Raw genomic sequence first — 24,232 nt, 5'->3', positions numbered from 1 at the left:
TGTAGGTTAGCTTATCTAGCACACATGAACCCTTTGTTTCAATTATCAGCACCATAAAAAAAATAGATTTAGACTACAGAAGCTCTTAAATTATAAAATAAGGAAACTCTCCCTTTAAGATCAGGCAAAAGACAACAAAGGTATCTGTAATTACCATTATTTAGCATTGAACTAGCAAGTACAGTAAAGAAAAGGGCTTTAAAGCCTGGAAGGAAAACTTACTCAAAAATGATATGAATGGAATGCCCAGAAAATTAATGTGTACTGATAAAATTACTTTAGTGAGATTATTGAATACTTGATACATAGAAATTAAATAAATAATATATATGCCAGTAACCAATCAAAAATGGCATGCTTTAAAGGGAAGTAACAAAAAATAACATGCCAGCAATATCTCATAAATGATAGGAAAATGTTCTACATGAAGATCTCTTCAGTATGCTTAACTATTAGAGCTAGATAAGGGAAACGTTTTACTGGACCATGTTTAGAAATTCTACAAAACTCAATTCCGAGAGCCAGAGTAGTTTAATTGACAAAACGCTTGTCTTGCAAGCATAAGGACCCAAGCTTGACCCCAGAACCCATGTAAAAGTGTCAAGTACAATGGCAGCACCAAAGATGGTGACTGGAGCTTACAGGCCAACCAAACCAGCCTAATTGGTGAACTCTGAGCCAGTGCAAGACCCTGGCTCCTAGGATATTTCTGAAGATGACACCCCAGAGTGTCGTCTGGACTCCACATGCAGGAACATGCACTTTAAAAATCAAGTAGATTACTCAGTAGGGATATGTGCCAAGGGTACAGGATTAGCCTAAAGAAAGTCACCTAGACCTCTGGCTCAGTGCATCCTCTGTCTTACACTGAAGTCAAAACCTTTCAGTTGAGTCAGAGAAAGATGGGCATGAGGGTGGTGTCGGGTGGCTCTCTTGGCACCACCCTGACATGGTTTTACAAAGTTCTTTAGCAGAGAAAACCCTGATAATCACCTCACAGTTTGTCGTTGCTGGTCAGCGTATCTGATCTGGGAGGCGAGCATGGCTTTGTGCACCTTGATTTCCTCAGCTCTTTCCTCCATTGCTGTGTACAGCTGTTGTTTCCTTTTCTCCAGGGAAAGGACTTTCTCTGCTTTGCTGTGCAGCATCTCTCGGGTGCGTTTAACCTCAAACTTTAAAAGATTGTCCTCGATCATCAAATCCTACCAACATAACAAAATATTTATTAATGTGATTGTTTCTATATCAAAATCAAGGTATTTTTCTTTTTTACTGAGGTAAAAGTCAAACTTGAAAACACGTTTCCCAATTAGACCACTGACTAAGATATTAGCAAGGAAAGAAAGCAGAGCTGTGGCTGCTCCAAATCATTGTTATTAATTTAAATTTAAGTCCAAGCTTTACTAGACTATACAGGTATTCCTACAATCGAAATGTAATATTCCAGGAAACATGTAAATCCCACAAATAAACACTTTATACTCCAACATAGCTATCACAAACTAATGTGGAATGCATATGTTGTTTAAAATCATTCTTCCATGTGTAGAGTTTAGCATAGAAGTCGACAAATGGATCGACTCCCACAAACAGAGAGCAAACAGTTGAGGGTGTAAAGCAGGCTGCTTCTCAAGCACAGCCTTCAGGTTGCAAGAGACGAGATCACTGCATCTCACATGTCCAGAAAGATGCTATTGGTGAATGAGACATGCCAATGCAACGGATGGAATCACTGCAACCCAATAGAAAGAGCAAACATTTGTCTGACTTAGCACAAGCTTCTACACATAAACATTAAAGACTCTTGAAACTTAATATTAAATGATTCATGTCAAAAACACTCTAAAAGCAAATGGGGAAAATATTGGCAATATTTAAGAGTTATTTTTACAAAACAAAATAATTTATAAAACAAATATAAATCCCTGAATGGAAGAAAATGAACCAAGAATATAAACTGGCTATTCAAAAAATATGGAATGTGATGCAATGTTTAAAACTTTAAATAAATAGCATTAAAATATTACCAAGTAAAAAGTACAAATTAAAACACGGAGATTTCATATTTGCCCGTCAAGTTGGAAATACGATCTAGCCACAGTTGCACATGGCTGGTGGATGATTATTAAGGGAACCATCTAGAGGACAATTTGAGTTTAAAATAGTTTCAAGTCTCTAACATACTTATTTTTAGTGTAATTTCACAGCTAGAAATTACTCCAACAACTGTACCACACAATGGATACAGCACTTACACATATTATCAGAAACAGCCCCAGATCACAAAAAAATAAAAAACTTAGGTTATACTGAGCTCATAAACTATCCCTGGAGGAAGTGCTGGAGAATTACTGTTTAAAGAAAAGTTGATGTAGGGAGCATGTGTAATAAATTAAACATTTGTAATAAAACATAATGATGGCAATTCTTCTAAAAAGAGGAAATAATACACATTAACGCTTAATCCTAAATACTGTGGATATCACGATTTTCCCCTTAATTACTTCCTTGTGTTGCTATCCCCATGTGGCTATGGCGCCTGTGACTCATCAACTGCGCAGGGAGATTCGGCGCACCTGTTTGGTAGCTCTAGCCTTGTTCAGTTCCTTCTCCGATCTGTCAACGAAAAGGTGCAGTTCATTTATTTTATTCATGAGAGATTGCTTCTCGTCATTATTCTTGATGTTTGACTTCTTAAGGAAGTAGAGATCATTCTGCAAATAGAAGGGAAGTAGAATATAAGTAGACAGAAGTAGATACGCCTCGCACTGAGTCACGTCTCAACAACTGGAGATTTCAACCTCCCCACGTGTATTCACACAAGAACACTGTAAGTTCAATCACTTGGGATGTTTTGGGGTTAGCGTGAGATCAATAATTCTAAGAAGTATCATGTGTGCTTCCAAGTCAGCCTAGTTTTCAAGGTGCTGACCATTCAGGAGGAAATAGGACCCTGCGAATAGCTCATTACAGGGCACCAAGTGCCGGGTGGTAAAACACTACCGGTCTGGAGAGCTCAGGACCCTCGGTTAACAGTACGGCTCCAGTGGCCCATACACACAGTGGCACACAAGCCCACAGACATACATCATAAATAAAACAATAAAATAAAATAGATGAACGTGTTAGCATTTCAACCTGAGGCTGTTTTCTCCCTCCGAAAGGTTCGGAGCTCCAGTAGAGTGGGACTTCACTCTCACACACAATCCCTCAGCCTGCCCACTGCAGGGAAGAGCAAACACTCCGCGCTTTAGCCAGCCTTAACCTGGGATCTCCTTACACTTCTGTGAGTCTGTGGGGAACAGAATGGCGTGTGCACCAACCAGCTTCATAGTGGCGGGAGCAGCTGGGGTGGTTAGGAACTCGAAGACCACTGGGGGCTCCCCATACAGCACAGCTAAAAAAGCCCTCTCGTTTCTTCACACCCGTGTCCTCATGTTCCACTCTAAATGGTCAAAACCTGTGGAGAGTACTCAGCAGGAATTGCTCCTGTTTTTCCCTTGTTGGCTAATGGAAAACCTACGCTCAAGAAAGATCAAATAGCAGGACCCATGTAACCTCGACATTCAAACGTGTGCCTGATCCCAAAGTCAGTGCTGTTTTCCAGAAAGCCTCGGTACCCACCTGAAAACTATGTTATCAAACTATAAACTCCAACCAAATGTTTCGTTCATGTTCAAATTAAATGTCTTGCCTTCAAGAAACTCGAGGCAATTCTACTTATGACCACTAGAGGCCACTCATCACCAGCCTTTCCACCTTTCGCAGTACTCCTAAACAGAAGTTCCATTCTCCCTCCTTGGCCTTTCCCACCATAAAACTCCAACAGAGGTTTACAACAGACATAATCAAGTCCCTAAAGTTGAACTGTCCTCCCGCCTAACTGTAGTTGTTTCAAACGTAACTGCATAGCTGCACGAGAACAAATTAGTCATGGGGGAAAAAGTTCCCTGGTAGCACTTTTTACTGGGGCAAAAAGTGGAGTGTCCCAATATCCTAAACAGTTTAGAACGCTTTTAAGTCAAATGGATCTGAGTTCAAATCCTTCCTCCCCATGCGCTCACTGTGTAGCCCTGAACAAGAGTCTTTGCCTATAAGAACGGTAATCATCTTGACAAGGCATTTACAAGAGTTAAGCGAAACCACATGGCAGGGATGTGGTGCAGCAGCTATACAGAGTGAAAGCTCGGGAGAGCGCCGTGACATTCTGAGAGCCCAGGGATACAAGCATCTGTTCTGTGTGTGGGTCGCCAGACATCACTGCCCCCAACAGGAGCACTCAGCAGGATACGGAAACCACGTTAGAAGGAGGAGTTAGTTACATGCAGCTTCTTGATCTGTGCTTCCAAAAGGGAAAGCGTGGATTTTTTCTCATCCAGTGTCTTCTTAAGTTCAACGATTCTTGCTTCAAGGGCTTGCTTCTCCTCCGAATTAATTTCTCCCTTTAGTCGTGACATCCTGCGTTCAACTTGCTGAATGTAAAAGTCCTGTTGAAAGATTTTTAAAAGAAGTTAGTGGGTGTGTGTATCCAGGCAACAAGACCTCCGTGGAAGCGCAGAAGCAGCCCATGCGCTCCTCGGGAAAGTCAACTTGGTCCTTCAGGAAATGAGGATAAAATCCTTTTTAGGATAAGGGGAGCAACAGTCTGCAACACCTGACTACTCAACAGTCAGAGTGTAGGACACAAACACCACCAGGAACAACACGGTGCAGCTTGGGAATCACAGGACCTGTACGCACAGGCACAGGATGCCTGCAGGACAGTTGTCAAAGGACACAAAAAACAAACGCCTGTCACAGTAACCATGGAAAGCTCAGTGTATAATGAATTCGATTTTTAATCTTATTTTAGCATCTATGATAGCATGACATTGCAAAACTAATAAATTTTTCGATTGAGAAATTAGCATGTGAGTGGGAGGTGTTAGGAAATAAACAGAACCATAAAGTAGGCAAAACTGAGGCGATAAGGCGGGTGGGAGATGCTCTTGTCTGCAGACTTCTTTTGTTCTACTCTGGCTCCCACTGCTCCAGGTTCCTTTAAAGCACAGGCCTTCCTTCCTCACTAGTGTCTGTCCCCTTGCCTGTTCCGATATCCTCGCATGGCAGCCAGCTGTCGTCATCAGCTATCCATCGAGGAACACTCCATTTGCATGGGCACTGGGGTGACTCGACCACCACGGGCATGGCAAGTCCTCACAGCGGACACCCACGGAGAAGAGCGCCTACCTGACTGTACATGATTTCCTGCTGCTTCAGGGTTTCAAAGTCCAGCTTGCGCAAGCGCTGGTTCAGATGTTTTAGGGAGGATCGGGTTCCTTCGATCTCTGAGACCAGGGATTTCTCCTTCATTGTCTCATTCTGTAGCTCCTGAACTTTCTTAAAGAGCACGTCCTTCACCATGTTCAGCTGAACCTCCACTTCCTGATAAGAAGTTGTAAGAAGTATGACCGTTAATGAACTTAGATAGCTTAAGCTTTGTGTTTACATGAACGTGAACATTTAGGAGCTCAGAAACAAACGAGACCCTCCCGTCCACACTTAGCCCTTGAAAACAGAAAGTCTTCCTAAGCTTCCACCCCTCCCCCAAATCTCTTTTCTCCTGGGCTGGCATATGAGATTGTCATTTTCCACTCCTGTGGCATCACCCTACCCTATCACCCTAACTCCATCCCTGGCCTCAGAACAAGATACCCCATGAGTTCAGAGTTCACTGAATAATCTTGAGAATATAAAGGTGGAAACCATACTGTCCAATTGGGGACTTCTTACAGCCACTGTCAGGGTGAAAACAGTCATCCGCTCCCAGTGGATGGGGACTAAGGGCAAACACTCCTCCTGTGGGGTCAGCACACCCACAGCGGGCAATATCAAGCTACTTGTATACTTACACTACCACGGAGGTGGCATACAGAAGCAAACCAGCATACAGGGGACAATGTAAGAGATGTCATTTAACCCTGAGCGCACAGCTAATCATAGAGTATAATTCACAAATGATGAATTTTAGTTATTACTTAGTTGAATATACTGTTTTTAGCTATAAGTCTACTTAGAATTTGGGTTTTAATGGTTGCCGTATTTAGCAGTGAACTTATCAATATTCCTGAAAACTTAACTGCTGGCTCTTGAGAACTGGTAGGAACCAGCCCCCAGGAAACTTCTGGCCCAGCCCTTCGCGGAGGCTGTGCATTCCTTGGTGTCCCTTTGTGCAAATCTCTGATCTGTCGCTTCTCTAAGAGGACCTACCGTGACCTCAAGGCTTCATGGCCAACACGTGCTCAGTTTCCCCCAGACCAACTGCAGCTTACTGCTTCCAAACGCTGAGAGAATTTTCCCTCAGAGCCACATTCTCCCTTTGTAGCTAATGAACCCCAACGTGAAACAACCGCATGACCAGTGTGTACAAATCTTCACAAATCAAGAAATAACCAGTAACGGATGCGGTATTTCTCACGCGGTTGTCACTTCTCCTTGAACTCAAGACTTTCTTAAGGATTGCTCTGCAGAATTTGAAAGTCTGGACTAAACAATGACAAAGTCCATTGAGCTTTCCCCAAACAAATGGGCGAAAAGTTATTCACTGGAGCAAGGGCAACTTATTGACAGCTCCTTTAATAGGCATGAATTGTTAACCATCTTTCTGGGAGGCCGGGCCTCGTGGGTCCTCCATTCCTAATGCTTTGCTGATGGGCCCAATCTTGTGGGAGTCTTGTACAGATAACTGCAGCCACAGTGAGCTCAGCTCACCCGCCTTGTTAAAGGTCACAACTTTTATTACGCTCTGTGATGAAAAGATTTATTTCACACACTTTCAGTCTTGCAGGGATTTTTTTTTTTTTGTCAGAAGCTCTACTTGCTGTCCACATTTGCACCATAGAAAACCGTGTTCTTAAGGCAAGGCAAAACACAAAGGCAAGATTCACACTCAAAACCACTCAGGCCAAATGCTTTGTTACTTGGGAACTCAGAACACATCGGGGAACCAGGAGTCATCAAATATAAGCGAAGTTGTATTTTATGAGCCTCATCGAGTGCTCAGATTGCACTGTCTTCATTATCCCATCTCCTCTGCAAAAAATGGAAAAGTCAGAGGCGGGGCTCTGCCATGTCAGAAGTGCCGATGCCATTTTCAGTATTCCAAAGAGAATACGGCAAGGCAACCTTCTCCAGTTTCTTAAAAGTTAACTTTACTCTTGCTAGCTCGCCGGAGCCTGGTGGAAGAAGAGGCCAATCTAATGAATGAAATGGTACATTTCACAAACCACTTGCCGAAAACGCTGCCAGACTGGAAGAGTTTAAAACAATGGTCAAATACTGGCCATGGACAAATGTATGGAGAGGGGAGAGTTAATCACAAATACATACAAGATGACAATGTGGCAGAGTAAGCTGTAAAACAGGGACACTTGTCAGGATCTGCACACTGGCAGGCATAGGTAGGGGAACATGGGCTAAGATAGAAAAAAATGGCTACAGGGCATAGAGTGGGGCCACCCTCGGAGTCAGGGACCTTTAAGACTCCGCAGCCCTCTGACCCCACAAGTCTAATCACTTCACTCTTTTGGAAACTGCTGTGGTTCTGGGAATGCACAAAGCAAGCCTGACCTTGGCCACCTTCTCCTCTTCCTTCAGCATGTCTTCCATGTTGGTGGCCTTCTCTTCCACAGAAATGGTCTTCTCGGTTATCGTCTTCAGTTTGTTCTTCACAATCTCATTGTGATGTTTCAGTTTCTGTAACCTAAATAGGGTTTACAAGGAAATATAGAAAACATGCTTAAATGGATATTTCACACACACACACACACAAATACTTGTTTCTTTTGCTGCAGACATTTTTATTGCCATCATGAATCTAATAGACTATAAAAGTGTTGCTCTGAGTCTCTGCTGGAAAAAAAAGAGAAAAGCTGGAGCTTAATAATGGAGCAACTGCATTGGGGTGGAGCTCAGTGGGCTGGAGTGGAGCTCAGTGGGCTGGGGTGGAGCCCAGTGGGCTGGGGTGGAGCTCAGTGGGCTGGGGTGAAGCTCAGTGGGCTGGGGTGGAGCTCAGTGGGCTGGGGTAGAGCTCAGTGGGCTGAGGTGGAGCTCAGTGGGCTGGGGTGGAGCCCAGTGGGCTGGGGTGAAGCTCAGTGGGCTGGGGTGGAGCTCAGTGGGCTGAGGTGGAGCTCAGTGGGCTGGGGTGGAGCCCAGTGGGCTGGGGTGAAGCTCAGTGGGTTGGGGTAGAGCTCAGTGAGCTGGGGTAGAGCTCAGTGGGCTGAGGTGGAACTCAGTGGGCTGGGGTGGAGCTCAGTGGGCTGGGGTGGAGCTCAGTGGGCTGGGGTGGAGCTCAGTGGTCTGGGGTGGAGTCCAGTGGATTGGGGTGGAGCTCAGTGGGCTGGGGTGGAGCTTAGTGGACTGGATTGGAGTTTAATGGGCTGGGGTGGAGCCCAGTGGGCTGGGATGGAGCTCAGAGCAATAGGGTGGAGCTCAGTGAGATAAGGTGAAGTTCTGGGGTCAGGGGTACCATTAAGTGGTAAAGTGTTTATCTACCACATTCAAGGCCCTAAGTTTCATTCCTAACGCCAAAAAAAAAAAAGAATGTAGCAGTTACAATCTTGCATGTGTTTATAAAAATAATTGTAACCATTAATAATTTTCTAATATAGACCATAAACATATTTAATATTTACATACAATATATTTATATGGGGTTTCTTACTTTGATGTTTCACCATGGATGTCCTTCTTTACTTTGGAAATGTTTTTCCTCAGAGCTTCTAAGTCGCTGGACGTTCTATTGAGAGTAGTTTTTAAAGTATCCAGCTATGAACCAGTAGACAGAAAAAATTACATATTCATATTCAATAAGTTAATTTTACTTCCGAAAAATGCCATCCTCCCTACTTCTAATTCTAAGTTAATAGCACCCATTAAACCCTGTCTCGAAAAAAACCAAAAAAAAAAAACAAAGAGAAAAATATAGGCTAAAATAACAACTTTTATGATTAACACATATCTGAGGATCTTCTTGCATCCCACATCAAATCTTAAATGACTTTTTCTTTTATAGCATGAGAAAATGGTCAATATCCCCATTTACAAGTTGAAAGTACATGGAGAATCATCTACTCACTAGACTTGCTTAGGGGGAACATGTCACATGACTCTGGACAACTTGGTGTGAACAGATAACCTGTCAGAACACCCAGACAAGCGCAGCTGGAGGCGGAAGACCTCAAGACTCAACCAGAAACATGCAAAATCACCACCTGACACTCCCCTGCCGACTCAGGACAGCAGCACAGTGCACACACGACCTACACAACACTCCCAAACCAGAGCTCATAAAAGGCTCATCTCCAAATACACCAGCAACCCAAGCCACCCAACGGCAGTGGAAGCAGAACAATTGTCCTGAGCAGGCATCTTCCCGAAGAAAGCATCAACAAGCAACAGGTACATAAAGACGGTGAGCACCACTGAGCCCAAGGGAACACAGGCCAGCATCAGCAGGCTGTGATGATGTTCCATTTGCCACACAAAGACAGTGTCATTAGTCAAAAAAAAAAAAAAAAACCAGTGAGAGAATTCCTCAGGATAGTAAAAACAGAACCACCAGACGTTCTGGTAAGCCCACTCCTACGTACAAATAAAAGCTATGTCAAAGAGATCTCTACACTCCACCACATTTCTGACAATATTACTCAGGATCGCCAGGGCAGGCAAACAGCCTAAGCGTTTCTAATCAGATGAATGGCTAAAGAAAATATAGCGGGGGCGTGTGAGGGCAGGGGGTACGGTTGAATATTATCCACGTTTAAAAAGAAGGAAATCCAGCCATGTGCAACAACAGCAACAAACCCGAAATGTATACTAAATAAAATCAGACACAAAAAGACATCTGGCATGCTAACACTGCAAACAGCTGTAGTCACCAACAACTGGTGTGCAAACTATGACGTCTAGCCACATGATGGGACAGTGTTCTACAGAGAAAGGATGACATCCTGAAGATGTGAACGAAATACTGCATGATCCCACTCTATGAGAGACATGGATGAGGCCAATCTAGAGTGACAGGAAGTTGATCGGCAATGCCAGGTGTTGGGCCGAAAGAAGGGAGAAGAAAAAGTGACCAGTGACCTAAAGCTATAGGGGTAACAAAAACATGCTAGAAATGGAAAACAGCTCTGCAGTCAGCCAGCAGGGACTATTCCCACAGCTACGCAAGCATCCCGAAAGCCACTCATTTGTGATATATGGAGGATGGGCGGGTCTCTGGGATTTACACCTCAGGGAGTCAGGAACAGGGATGCTTGCCTCTGTCCACTTGCCTACAATGGCTAAAGCTCTCCAGCTCTCGGTGACATCTGACATAAGGAGAAATTACCTTGTTTAGGAACTTATGTAATTAGCTCTTTGGTAGAAAAAAACTATCCGAGAGGAAAGTGCAATGTACTGTATAATAAAATGGTTTATAAGATTCTGCTTTTTGCCTAAGGAGTGGTAGCTTTAGATAGCAGGGACTCAAAACAGAAGTGTTAGGATGGTCCTTTCGTTGCTGAAGAAGGGGTCATTAACTCTCGCTATGCTAGTCCAGCTGTTGTGGAACCTGCAAAAGAAGCCGAGGACAGGAGTTCTGCTCTCTCTGCGTCAAGGCCATTCATCACTACTCCTATGGTCAGACTGAAACACTGTCCCTTAACAAGATGGAAAACAACGTCAGCCGGTCCCTGGCAGACGCTGACACAAAAGTCACACATGCCCGACACGGGCAAGACATTCCCCAGCAACACTTCTCGTGCACGCCCACTCATGGTGACCCCTGTGCGGATGGGTCATTAGAAACATCAGCCTCACATCTCACAGACACTAGATCTCAAAGGAGCACTGGCAGTGCCCAGCAGGGATCCCTGTGCAGGACCTGAGGTTTAGGGCACACCCCCTGGCCTCACCGTACAAGGGCTCAAACAAAGTACCCTGAAGTCCCATGATAGGGACAAAACGCACTGTGGTGGTACATACATTTATTCCCATTAAATGGGAGGCAGAGGCGGGCAGGTAGAACTGTGATTTCCTGACCAGCTTGGTCTATATAGCAAATTTCAGGGCAGCCAGGTCATAGTGAAGTCTTGTCAAAATAGAAAGAAAAGAAAAGAAGGAAGAAAAGAAAAAAAGAAAAGAAAATACATGCACATGTGCGCACACACACACACACACAAAGATTTAAGGAAAAGAGCCAGCAGGTCACTCCCTAAACAAATAACCCTTTGCCATCAATGACCAGGGTTTGGGTGGCGCACCTCGTCCTTCAGTTGACTCCTGCTGGTTTCATGTCGCTGGTACTCCACCCTGCATTTTAAAACTTTACGATCGGCGACAGAAATTCTTCTTTCATATTCTACATTGTTCCCAACCTCATTTTCCAGAAACTTGATCTTTTCTTTCACCACGCCTTCTTTTTCTCTTGTTTCCTGCTTTATCCTTGCTAATATCTAGAATTGAAATGAATGCGTGCATTTAAATATTTATTGAATAAGTACCAACTGAAATACAAAGGAATTTAGTTTTCATTTTTATATTCAGTACTTATTTTTTACAAAAAAAAATGCCTTTAAAATACTTTTTGCTGTCATGGAGAGTGTACAGTTGTTTGGAGACAGGGTCATGCTGTGGCCCTGGGTGACCGGGAACTCTCTGTAAAGACCAGCCTCACCTCAATCTCACAAAGATCTGCTTCCCTCTGCCTCTCAGAGAACTGGGGTTAAAGATGTGTGCTACCACACCTGGCTAAAAATAAGATGGATTATCAATATGCTACCCCTGAATGTCTATGAATTCACGTCATTGAATGCCATTATATTCATCTTTTCTCTCTGGAACCTTGCTGAAGAGCACAGAAATGCTTAGGCCTTTATACAGAAAGGGAATGCCCCCTCCCCGCAAAGAAACACACAAGGAAATAGGACTGACTATTTTTCACATTAACTCTTAGACCTCAGTGAAATCTAAATACTGTACAGACCCATTTTTCATCTTTTAAAAGTAAGTTTCGGCCAGATGTGGTAGCATATGCTTTTATTCCCAGCTCTCAGGAGGTGGAGTGAAGCCCAGAGCTCAAGGCCCAAGGTGAAGGCAGCCCAGAGTTCATGGCTCAAGGCCAGCCTGGGCTACACAAAGAGACCCTGTATCAAAAAACAACATCAAAGGAAAATACATTTTGTTATTGGTTTTGCCTTAGTTAGGGTTTCTATTGCTGTGAAGAGACACCGTGACCACGGCCACTCCTATAAAGGAAAACAGTTAATTGAAGTGGCGGCTCACAGTTCAGAGGTTCAGTCCATTATCGTCATGGCAGGGAGCATGGCAGCATCTTGATCAGAAGACAACAGGAAGTGTATTGAGACACTGAGTGATATCTTGAGCGTATATGAGACCTCAAAGCCTGCCTCCACAGTGAGACACTTCCTCCAAGACCACACCTCCTAATAACGCATCTCCCTATGAGATGATTGGGGGTCAATTACATTCAAATTACTAGAGGTTTCAATAAAAAAATGCCCTCACAGGCTTTTTGATTGCACTGAAGTCATATTAATAAAAATAATCCTCAGAATTCCATAGCTCGTGTACAGGTCAAGTATTGCAAGGAAAAGGAGCAGAACTCCTCCCAACAGAAGCTGCTGGCCATATTACCCCTGAGAGCGCTGCCTCTACTGTGAGAATTGGCGTCCATGGAATCAAACGGCACCATGCAAGCTCCCAAATGAGGGAAGCAGCCAACAGTTTGTCTACGATTCCTATGAACCATATCAATGGCCAGCATGGCACGGTACCAGTAAAGGTGCAGTAGAGGCATTCGTGCCTTGGCAGTAACCTAGTTGGACTGATAGGAATTAAGGCTCACTTAAGAGGAAAATCATTCCTAGTACTAGAAACTGAGCCAACTACCCAGGGCCAGTAAAGTCATGGATGTTGGAGGAAAGCGTACAATCACTTTACTAAAACAATATAATCTCTAAGTACATTCTAAATATTTTTTCTTCCTTTCTTTTTTATTTTTATTTTTATTTTTCAAGACAGAGTTTCTCCATAGCTTTGGAGCCTGTCCTAGAACTAGCTCTTGTAGACCAGGCTGGCCTCGAACTCACATGGATCTGCCTGCCTCTGCTTTCTGAGTGCTGGGATTAAAGGTGTGTGCCACCACCGCCCAGATAAATATTTTTTTTTCTTATACCCAAAGGTAAGTGTGGTCGTCACCCTTCATCAAGGAAACTTCACTTTGTGACAGACAGAGACCAGTACAGAAAACCACAACCAATCAAAATGCAGAGTTGTGGAGCCTGGTCCATGCCCACACCTAAGGCCAAGGGAACATTGAGAAAGAAAGGGTGGGGCGATTGTAAAGCCAGAGGATCTGTGTGTTTTCTCGGAGACTGTGTCTCCTAGGAACATCAAAAGCTACAACTGGAAAGTTTTGCCAGCCTGACAACCCAAATATGAGCTGACCAAGGATAACAATTAGACATACCGAAGTGGATGAGTAAAAGACCATGGGCTCCCAACCCTACATAAAGAACTACAGGTAACTAAGGAACGCTGGGAGTGGGAGAAATAGTCTTCCCCAAGGAAGAGCACACCAATAGGTTGTCCTATACCAAACTGTCAGCCAGGAAAACATATATACAACTAACATTATACAAATTGATAAATTGATTCGCCTCCAGCTAAGCAAGATGCCCAAGGGAAAGAAGACCAAGGGGGAAAGGTGGCCCCGGCTCCCACCATCATGAAGAAACAGAAGGCCAGAGAGGTAGTGAATCCTTTGTTTGAGAAGAGGCCTAAGCCCTTTGGCACTGGGCAGGACATCCAACCCAAGAGAGATCTCACGCGCTTCGTCAAATGGCCCCGCTACACTCGGCTGCAGCGGCAGGGGGCCATCCTCTATAGCCGCTCAAAGTACCTCCTGCCATTGCAGTTCCCCCAGGCCCTGGACCAGCCAACAGCTACCCAGCTCCTTAAGCTCGCACATGACTACAGGCCGGAGACAAAGCAGGAGAAGAAGCAACGGCTGCTGGCCCGTGCTGAGAAGAAAGCTACCGGCAAAGGGGACATCCCGACTAAGAGACCACCTGTCCTTCGAGCCGGGGTCAATACAGTCACCGCCTTGGTGGAGAACAAGAAGGCTCAGCTGGTGTAGACCCCGCTGAGCTGGTGGTCTTCCTGCCTGCCCCGTGTGGGAAGATGGGGGTCCCCTACTGCATCATCAAGGGAAAGGCCAAGCTGGGGCGGCTGGTCCACAGGAAGACGTGGGCCACTGTTGTCTAACAGAGGTTAGCTCAGAAGACAGGGTGCTCTGCCTAAGCTGGTGAAAGCTATTAGGACCAATTACAACGACAGATATGGTGAGATCCGCCACCACTGGGGAGGCAATGTCCTGGGTCCTAAATCTGGGGCTCAAACTGCCAAGCTGGAAAAGGCAAAGGTTAAAGAACTCACCACTAAACTGGGTTAAAAGTACAGATAAGCTTCCTGTGCATAAATATAATTACAAACTTATCTTCCAAAAAAAATTGAACAGGCTATATTTAGGGATATATATGTGTGTGTACGTATACATATATGCACATAACAATTAAAAAAGAGGCTATGAATTGGATAATGAGCAAGGAGGAACACTATTGTGTTGGGACAACCAGAAGACTGTCAGAATCTATGTTTCAATGTTTCAAGTGCTCACTTGAAAGCCTTCATCACTTTGGCTTTTCTGCCACTTAGGCAGATAATTTAATAACAGCAGCAGCATCCGTGTTTGTTAACAGTGCTGTTTATTAAGTGGTACCCTGGATATGGCATGTGTGTTGTTTGGTAGCAAGATACACACTGGAGAAAGGGAGGAAGAGAAGAGAAGCCTAAACCGACTAGCCTGTGCTCTGCGCCAGCGCTAACCAGACAGCTGTGATCTTAGACCTGTTTGGCTCGCGTAAGGACACGACCAGGACAGCAGATTTGAAAGCAATAGGAACTAAAGAAATGGACACTGGCGTCAGTCTCCAGAATGAAGAGTGGGCATGGTGTGGCATCTACCTGCAGCCTTTTTCTGTCGAAATGACACTCGATTTTAATAGACACTCAGAGGAAACACTGGCTCCAACCTTCAGGGGCTGCAGCTATCAAACCAAAATGGTTCTCTGTAATTCTTGCTAGAGAGGCATGGCCCTTTAGTCAATAAAACAGGCATTAAAATAAACCACATCCAGCTCCCAGAAGCCCAAACTCCCGGTCACCTCTGCTTTCCTCTCCCCTCCCTAATTGTTTTCCTAGATTTCTTCTGCCCCCCCCCCCAGCTTCCTGCCGTTTCCACCAAGGTTCCTTAATGATTTGCCGCACACTGTCTCCTCGATCCACCTGGAAGTGATGGGCCTGGGCCTGAATTGCTACCACACCGGTGGTCCCTGCCCTCTTTGGGCTTTGATTCACCATTGGTTCCACAGCTTCAAAACTGGACTCCCCTGGCAGCCAAGCTCTCTCTGTACCCACTTCCTTGCCTGCATTATCTACACAGCCATTTCTACACACCTAGAACTTAGTGCCAAACAGCAACATGTGAACCCCAAGTTACTACAATCATGGGTCAGGATTACTGGCAGGAAGTTTCAAACCTCAGGGATAATAATACTATAAGCAAAAAAAAAAAAAAAAAAAAAAAAAAAAAAAAAAAAACCTCCATAGAGCCACATTGGCCAGAGCCATTGAATCTTACTGAAAAGTGACTTTCACATAGCACCATAATATACATTTTCTTTTGTTGTTGATGGTGGCGGTTGTTTGTGTTCTTTTTGTGTTCGTTTTTTGTTTTGTTGTTTTTGTTATCTAGGAAGTCCTGACAGTCCTGGAACTCACTCGGTAGACCAGGCCGGCCTCGAACTCACAGAGGTCCGCCTGCCTCTGCCTCCCTAGTGCTGAGATTAAAAGCTTGCACCTCCACACTTGACTATGACGTATATTTAAATTCATGTGTGCAGCAGGAGCGGGAGAAGTCCAGCTCAGCGCTGCAGGGTCTGCAGGGCCTCAGAGTTGCCGACCACTCACCAGGGCGCAGCTGTCAATCTCTTGATCCCGCCTCTGCATCTGATCGATGGTGCCCTCCCACTGCTGGATGAGCTCTTGTCGTTCTAGGTGAATCTTCCGGAAGTCCTGCGCAGCTTTATCTAATTCTAACTGTCAGACAGAGAGCAGATTACACTTCCGTTAATACAATGCCTTTGCCAACACCACCTTGAAAATTAGGAAGGCTCTGTAAACCAACCTGTGCACTCAATGTCTCCGTCAGTTCATTGTCTAGAAGCTTCCTTTTCTCATTGCACTCCAGAGTCAGCCTTTCTAAGTGCAGGGTCAGGGCCTGTGGTGTGGGACACGGAAAATATTTTTAACGGTCAGTTATTTCAGTTTTAAAGCCGGCATATAGCATAACTAACATTCTGTATCATTATACCTTATTATAAACACTAGATAAACAGTATAAGATAGTATGTATTTTCCTTATTGTCTAGCCCCAAGGTTTAATCTGCCGTTTGAACATCCCCCCATGAAAATGCACTTATTTCTAAGATGGATTTTGGCACAAATTAGGGGGAAAAAGAGAAATACAACCTGCCATTTGAAAATACTTAAAATAATGCATTTGTATTTAGTCTGCTGGAGAATAGCATGTTTGTGATATTAACTTCATTACCACCGGTAAAGAGAGTCTAAGTAGATTTTATATAATATTACAATAACTTATCAATTGCAGTATTAACTCAGATCAATGTAATCAAGTGGGATAGTCAGCAATCAACTGTATATCTCATAACAGAGCTGGATGTTGAATGGAGGTGTACAGCCTCTCTGGTGCTCCCTGCTTCTTAATGTCCCCACGAGTGATCTGTTTGGCACGACATCTCCAGGTAGTGCCTTCAAAGGGAGTTATCCAGAGAGGCCAGATAATGAAACAGCAATGAGATTTACTCTTTATAAAAACAATTCTGGTGTGTGTGTGCTTGCATGTGTGCGCGTGTGCATGTGCGTGTGTGTGCGTGTGTGTGTGTGTGTGTGTGTGATACGATTGTGGTTTTTAGACCATGACAGATATGGGGAGGCTGGAAGACAACTTGGGGGGGGGTCTACTTTTTTCCATCTTCATATGATGATCAAGATGAAGTTACCAGCCCTGCACATCCCAAACATTTCCCACCGAGCCATCTCACCGATGCTCAAGTAAGATTACCGATGCTCAAGTAAGATTAGTTGAAACATTACAGCAGTAAAATATTGTCTCCTTTTCAGATTGTAAACATATTTTCATCCAAAGAGATAGGAAAATGGGACACTCTGAATAATAAATCCTATTTTCAAATGAAAAAAATATTAAATAGGTAGAACTTACATACAATATTCAAATTAAATGTAAAACAAAGTATCCAAATTAATTAATAGTTCAGTATGACTAGAATTTTCTTCCCTAAGATGATTTGGACGGTCCTTTGAAGTCCTAACCAGTTCCCCAGTGGGTCATCGGACTTCAGAGGACGAGCAGCCCAGAGTCAGCAACACGCTGGAGGATTTGACTGCAGCCATAGCTCTAGGGCCGTGACACGTGATTTCAATTGGAGACCCTGGCGCAAACCTTCAAGGACAGTTGCCTTTAAAACCGGTCACCGACACTTCTTGTTTTAAAAGCTGACTCAGAGCAAAGCAGTTCTGGCGGTTTCTAACGGCTCACCCTGATTTTGTTATCGTCTTGCTGCGCATACTTCTGAAGGGTGAAAGAGTCGCTGTCTTTGTGAGCCGACTCCTCCAGCCAGGCCTCCAGAGCTTGCTGGTCCCAGTTCATCTGACATTTCAAGCCATCCAGCTTTTGGGTCGCTTTAAATATGCCATTCTAATTTCCAAGGAATGGGAGAGAAAAGGTGGTGATAAAACATCATTTATTGTGCAAACTAAAATAAAACATAAATTAAACTACTAAACAGTTAAAGAACCCATGTCTCTGCCTTCCATATGGCATAGCATGTTCAAGTCTATCACTACGGTGCTTGTATTTGAATTCTCCAGTTGCAAAACAGAGATGATCATAAATGGTCAAGAACCGTGGTTAAACCAACGTTCTTGTGAAAAGGCTTGAGGGTATTTATCTCACAGAGAACTCATTAGACCCCCCACCAAAGTCACCCCGCGTGCTACATGTCTTTTCACGGTCAAAAAAAAATGTAAGTAAATCACAGAAAAGGTTGCGCTCCCTGGAGAGCAGAAGCAAGTCACACCCACTTCCTTATCGCTCTTGCGCTCGTGGATGGTCACCAACTCCTTCTCCAGTAGTTGGATCTCGTCCTTTACCCGGCCCAGCTCTCTTTCAGCAATGGCCTTAAAATGCTCTTCACTTTCAATCTCACGTTCCCTTGCTTTGTAAAGAGCCTGAAGAATAAGGCATAAACAGAAGCAAGTTACAGTTCTACAGCGTAACATACAAGGCTCGAGACGAAACACCCCAACCCAGCGCTCACTCCGCCAGGGTAGACTCGCCCCCACAGTGACTAGCCGGCGCTCACCACCGATGAGGAGATTAGCCATATCCTTCCCAGAGTTCCACTGTCAGGAGTTCAGATATCACATGGGATAAACTAAAGAAAGGAAATCTATAAGGTGAGAACTGGAAACTAAAACTCGTCCCTTCCCAAAAAGTAAGAAATATTGGTTATAAATAATTGAGATAGGGGTATTTATATTGAATTAATCATATGTTCTACTTAACAGAGATAATTATTTCCATACTGGGGGTGAATCTCTCACATGGCGCTGTCAACATGTGTCAATGTTTCTGTACCTGTGTGAATGAAAATTCCTGATTCACATTTTTAAGGTGAGAAGTCATGGAACTAATCCGATCTTCGTAGTCGCGAAGCTGATCTTGCAAGTTTGATTTCTCCTTCTGCAGCTTTAATAGCTGTAAGTAATAAAAGCCATGATTAAAAGGCAAAGTAAATCTTTGTAGCATAGTCACTTTGAGACGCTGTAACAGAAATAGTATAGACTTGATGCCTTAAACAGCCGAAATGTATGTGTTACAGTTCTGAAGGCTAAGAATTATAAGATTCCTAGCGAGGCCCTTCTTACGTTGCAAACAAATGTCTTCTTGCTATGTCCAGACATGGCAGAGAGATGAGCTCTCTCTTTTTACTTCTCATAAGGACACTGATATAAAGCCAGGTGGTGGTGGTGCATGCCTTTAATCCCAGCACTCAGGAGGCAGTGACAGGTGGATCTCTCTGAGTTCGAGGCTTGCCTGATCTACAGAGCAAGTTCCAGGACAGGCAGCAAAGCTACAGAGAAACCCGGTCTCTAAAAACGAAAAAAAAAAAATAAAAATAAAAATAAAAAGAGTACTAATAGAATTTGTGAGAGCTTGAGCTTTGTAGTGTCTGTAGTGGCGTGAACGAGAACGGCCTCCGTAGACGTCTGTTTGAATACTCAGCCTCCCATTGGTGGAACTGTTTGGGAAGGGTTAGGAGGTGTGACCTTGGAGGAGGTGTGTCACTGGGGGTGGGCTTGAGGCTTTAAAAGACTCTTGCCATTTCTAATGTGTTCTCCGCCTGCTGCCTACAGTTCCGAAGTATGAGCTCTTAGCTGGTCCTGCTGCCATGGCCTAACTCTCATGAAACCGCTAACTCTAATTAAATGCTGTCGTTAGTAAGTCACCTTGATTGTGGCATCTTATCACAGCGACAGAAAAGTCACTTGTGCAAACATCCCCGCAGAGACCCTCGCTCCCAAACACCATGACACTGGGAATTGGGACATCCAAAGAAAAGGTTTGGAAGGAAAAAACATCCAGTACATGTCACCATTTGGCTCCTTTAAATGTCCACAGGAACTTCTTAAAAATCTACTGACCTTTTAGATATAAAAAAAAAATCTAGAGACAATTTTGAAACAATTATACTATAGTTCACATGACAGAATCTCCCTGAGTGTGCAGTGTTGGCAGGGCCATTGCTGGTTGCACTTCTCACACAACAGGGCTATTTCCCTCTGGGCAAAAGTGGAGCTCTGTCGCGTGGCTATACCATGGTTTGTCTTCTTATGTTAGGTTTCTATCACTCTGGTAAGCACCACAACCAAAAGCAACTGAAGACGAAATGGTTTGTTTTGTCTTACACTTCAGACAATACTCCATTAGTAATGAAGCTGGGGCAGGGACCCAAGCAGGGAAGCTGACCTGGAGGCAGGAACTACAGCACAGGCCATGGAGGGTCGCTGCTTACCAGCTTGTTCCACATAAGTCTGTTTTCTTATACAGCTCAGGACCACCTACCCACGGGTGACACTTTCCACTGTGGGCATGGCCCTCCTGCATTAACCATTAATCAAGAAAACGCCGCACAGCCTTGCCTACAAATTAATCTGAGGGAAATATTTTCTCAGTTGAGGGTTCCTTCTTCTGACAGATGATTCGAGCTTGTGTTGAATGACAAGGAAAAAAAAGCTAGATACTTGGGAAATGTGATCAGGAAAAAAAAAAAGGAGCCTGTAAATGTTTGCTCTGCGAGCATACATACACATAAAAAGCCAGGCATGGTGGCATGCTCTCGTAATCCCAACAGAATGGAGGATTACTCAGACTCACTGGTCTAACATTTTAGCCTAATCTGGGAGCCCCAAATCCCAATAAGAGACCTTGCCCCAAAAAGTAAAGTGGAGGGAGCCTGGGGAATGGCGCCTAAGGTTGACCTCTGACCCCTGCACACATGGACACTAATCACTCACATTTACCACCTCACATTCCAAACACATTCTGCAGTTCCCATTCCTCTCAGCAGACCTACTCAAGGGGTTTTTCGTTCTCATTATTCATAAAGCAGAAAAAGGTTCTCTTCTACTTGCCAGTTTGTACCCACTGTCCGTTCTTGGGCCCTCTTCCCCACACCCTAAGGCCAGTTTGTGGGGCTTACGCTGGCTGCTAAAGACGGGCCAACTTTGTGGAGTCGTTTGCAGTTCGTGTTTTTGTTTTGTTTCTTGTTTCTAACAGGAGGCTGAAACTGTATGTATTGTAGTGGGCGCAAGTTCTTCCCACAGTGTGAATACTCTGTCCTCCTGTGACACCTTGATCCTCTCTTTGAAACTTCCTACACTGCATATTTCACCGAAATGCTCCCCCTTGAAAGGCACCCAAGTCCCTTTAAGCATCACAGGCAAGCTAATGCCCACGAGAATGGGTCTTGTGTGCACACATGCGTAAACAGCGGTTACTAGGCAAACACCAACAACACACTTGCAGCCCTTAGTTGGATAGGGGAAGGCTACTAGCTGGCATCTGAAAGAGCTGGAGGAGTGAGAGAGAGTTCAGGTTTCACGACCCTGAATAGAAATCATTGCTTTGATAAAACTTTCAAATGTGTAGCAACTGATAGGAGCAGTAGGGAAAGTGGGGAGGGTAGACATCAGACTAACGGGATGAGGCCAGGGCACAGGAGGCACAGAAGAGTTGGGCAGCATGCACCCAGACCCCGGGGGTCGTTTCTGGCGCTCTCCTAATTCCCATTGGGTACCCACCGGACCTGCAACCTAGTCGGTCCTCACCTAGTCCTCCATCCTCCCGCTGGTCCTCATCTGGCTATCCTGGCGGTTCTCAACCAGTCCCCACCCTCATCCCTCCACCTCACACCCCCTCCCCGTTGCTCAGCTGGTCCTCTCCTGTCTATCCCCTAACTTCCACCCGGTCCTCCTCACCTGATCCTCCAGCATCTTGTTCTCCTGGTTGGCCACGGGGATGGCGAACCCATCTTCCCAGGGCAGCTCTGATAGGAACTCGCTACTCATGATGCACAATCTCAAAGACAGCTCAGACAGACTCCCAAAAAAACCCTCCCTGGAGCGCGCAGCCTGAGTCTGCAAAGCCTGCCGGTTTGTACTCCGCGGCCCTAGCAACAGCCAGGCGCCCTTGGTTACCAAACAGGAAGCAGTCAGACCGGAAGGCGGAACTTCCTTTGAAAATTCCCTTGTTCTTTCTGAAGCCTGAGAGAAGTTGCTTGCCCGGGACTGTGAGGCGCAGCTTTCCTTTCAAGGATAGGGACACTTTCAGGACTTCCAGCACGACTAAATCTGCGACCTCGGGTGCCTCAGAGGATCACAGAGTTCAGGGGATGGAAGGCACAGGGTTTCTGGCATGCCAGGGTGGTGGGGTACAGGGTACGAGATGCAGGACCACAAGACTGAGAGCCTATATAGGACCCAAAAAAAAAACTTGGGATTTATTTTTGAGCCATAGGTGAGGGCCCATGGTCCAGGAACACAGATCCAGGTTACCCCAAATAGTGTGTTCTAACATGGAAATTGATTCATGACATTTTTGTGGTTGCAGAAGAAAAGGGAAGTATAAATCAAGGCATTTTCCAATGCATTGATGAAAACGTCACCAGGGACTGTCTGTATAACAGTTGGGAAGTCTGTGCTGTAAGTTTCAGATACTAGCTGATGGCATTCTTAGCTTTGGGGTTGGTGGAAGCTAGGGTTCTAAGTTAACACACTCCAGAAAGTATTGCCTGGTCAAATGAGCAATGGATGGCTCAAGATAGTTCGGCTCTGGCTCTGCACCATCCAGCTCCCACACTGTCGAGGTTCTGATCAAGTCAGTCAGCTTTAACATAGACACGGCCCTGTGTCCACAACAGGACGCCTGCGTGGGCGTGCACAGCACAGGAGTCCTACTGCCTACCCTGAAGAAAAGTTTATACCGCCTCACCGCTCTGCAGACCGGTAGGACTGTCACTTAGGGGCTCGCTCCTGAGGCCCCACTCCTCTGCCTCTCTGGTCGTGTTAACCTAATTTTCTTTCCTGCTCTTGTGAGTGAGAACACATTTCAGGGGTTTTCTTTTCACACTCTTGTAGTGTCCGGTTTTGCAGCAAACAGAGATGAAAGAGACCTTTAAATGCAACCCAGCCTGGTACCTGCGATCCGAAACACCGGGTGACCACTTTGTTCTTTTCTCCTTTAAAAAGGACAGTTGACTTTTTCCCTTTTTTTTTTCTATCCTTAGTAAACCCTACGTTTACTGGCACCCTGCGGCTTCATGTACGTGGAGTTTATGCAAATCCTCCTTATATTTAAAGACAAGTGACAGTTGACTATAGCATACAGTGCAGCCCAGCAATGCAACAGCTTGCTGATCCTGCAGCTCTTTCTGCTGTTGGACTCTGTCAGGGCCTGTGAGCATTTCTTTAACTCTGTGCAATGAGAAGCCTGTGTCAGATCTTACACCACTCTAGTCTCTTCTGAACAGTGACTCGGCCATTCGCCACCGTTGTCGTTGTCAGTGACTTTCAGTCAGTCCCCTGCTCAGCCCTGGAGACAAAAGCTAATGAGATATTCTGTTTGTCTTACCAGCGCCACGAGCAAAGGCCAGAAAACCAAACAACTTACAAACCATCAAACTACTTACAAATATCCAGTGTTTACGCTCATCTACATCCATGTTATAAATTAGTGTGTGCGTTTGTACAAGTTTATATTTACCACAGGTACATGGTATAAGGAAAAGCATATGGGCTTTTGAAAAGTTTTCAGAGCAGGGGACACACCTAACGCTTTTCATATGTTAGGTTAAGTCTTCTATCACTGAGATACACCCCACCAGAAAATTGCTGTTGATGGTAGACAGCACCAGAGTAAATTCTAACTTAGCTAACACAACTATTACGTTGCTAAATTTAGCTTTATATTTTCTTCCTTGTGTTAATGTTTTAGGATATCATACAATGTATTTTGATCCTATATACCCAAAATGCTCCATTTCCTACTGTTATTATTTAAGATAGGAATTCCCAGTAACACAACCATGCCTGGCCAGTGCTGTACCCTCCGCCCCATAATTAACTTCTTGAACTGTACTTATTTATTCTGGATAAGGAGTACGTTTTGTTGGTGAGCATTATTAAAGAGGCAAGACTCTAGAAGTCTCCAGAATGCAGGGCCCAGCACTGAGGATCTGTTTGACATCACAGTCAATCGGGAGAGCTATTTCCCAACCACCACGTCTTCATCTCTTTAAATCTAGACTTCTTAGAGATGTGGCAGCCAGGGACTTGAATCTGGCAGCCTGGGCAGGACTTCAGCCACACCTTCCTCATTCTGCATCCTGTAAGGGTGGACATGGTAGCCTGGCCACTGTAAACCCTAATTATACTTGGGGCTTCACAAAAGCACCCTGTGTAC

General features: G+C 44.7%; 1 protein-coding gene across 1 annotated transcript in view; it reads right to left on the bottom strand.

Moving 5' to 3' along the window:
* Ccdc39 (coiled-coil domain 39 molecular ruler complex subunit) overlaps window positions 1-21,964 on the bottom strand; it is a 29,786-nt gene extending 7,822 nt beyond the window's left edge. Inside the window, exons 1-13 of the mRNA XM_075950846.1 lie at window positions 21,751-21,964; window positions 18,848-18,967; window positions 18,292-18,438; window positions 17,747-17,905; window positions 16,292-16,384; window positions 16,075-16,203; window positions 11,286-11,477; window positions 8,702-8,805; window positions 7,609-7,741; window positions 5,230-5,424; window positions 4,323-4,487; window positions 2,577-2,714; window positions 994-1,202 (exon numbers count right to left, since the gene is read on the bottom strand). Of these exons, the coding sequence (XP_075806961.1) occupies window positions 994-1,202; window positions 2,577-2,714; window positions 4,323-4,487; window positions 5,230-5,424; window positions 7,609-7,741; window positions 8,702-8,805; window positions 11,286-11,477; window positions 16,075-16,203; window positions 16,292-16,384; window positions 17,747-17,905; window positions 18,292-18,438; window positions 18,848-18,967; window positions 21,751-21,840 (1,874 nt within the window). The 5' untranslated portion in view covers window positions 21,841-21,964. The remainder of the gene's footprint in view (window positions 1-993; window positions 1,203-2,576; window positions 2,715-4,322; window positions 4,488-5,229; window positions 5,425-7,608; window positions 7,742-8,701; window positions 8,806-11,285; window positions 11,478-16,074; window positions 16,204-16,291; window positions 16,385-17,746; window positions 17,906-18,291; window positions 18,439-18,847; window positions 18,968-21,750) is intronic.
* Between the last annotated feature and the right edge of the window lie 2,268 nt (window positions 21,965-24,232).

The sequence above is a fragment of the Microtus pennsylvanicus genome, chromosome 16 (assembly GCF_037038515.1).
Source record: "Microtus pennsylvanicus isolate mMicPen1 chromosome 16, mMicPen1.hap1, whole genome shotgun sequence".
NCBI classification, from domain to species: domain Eukaryota; kingdom Metazoa; phylum Chordata; class Mammalia; order Rodentia; family Cricetidae; genus Microtus; species Microtus pennsylvanicus.
This window is presented reverse-complemented; position numbering and strand designations above follow the sequence as displayed.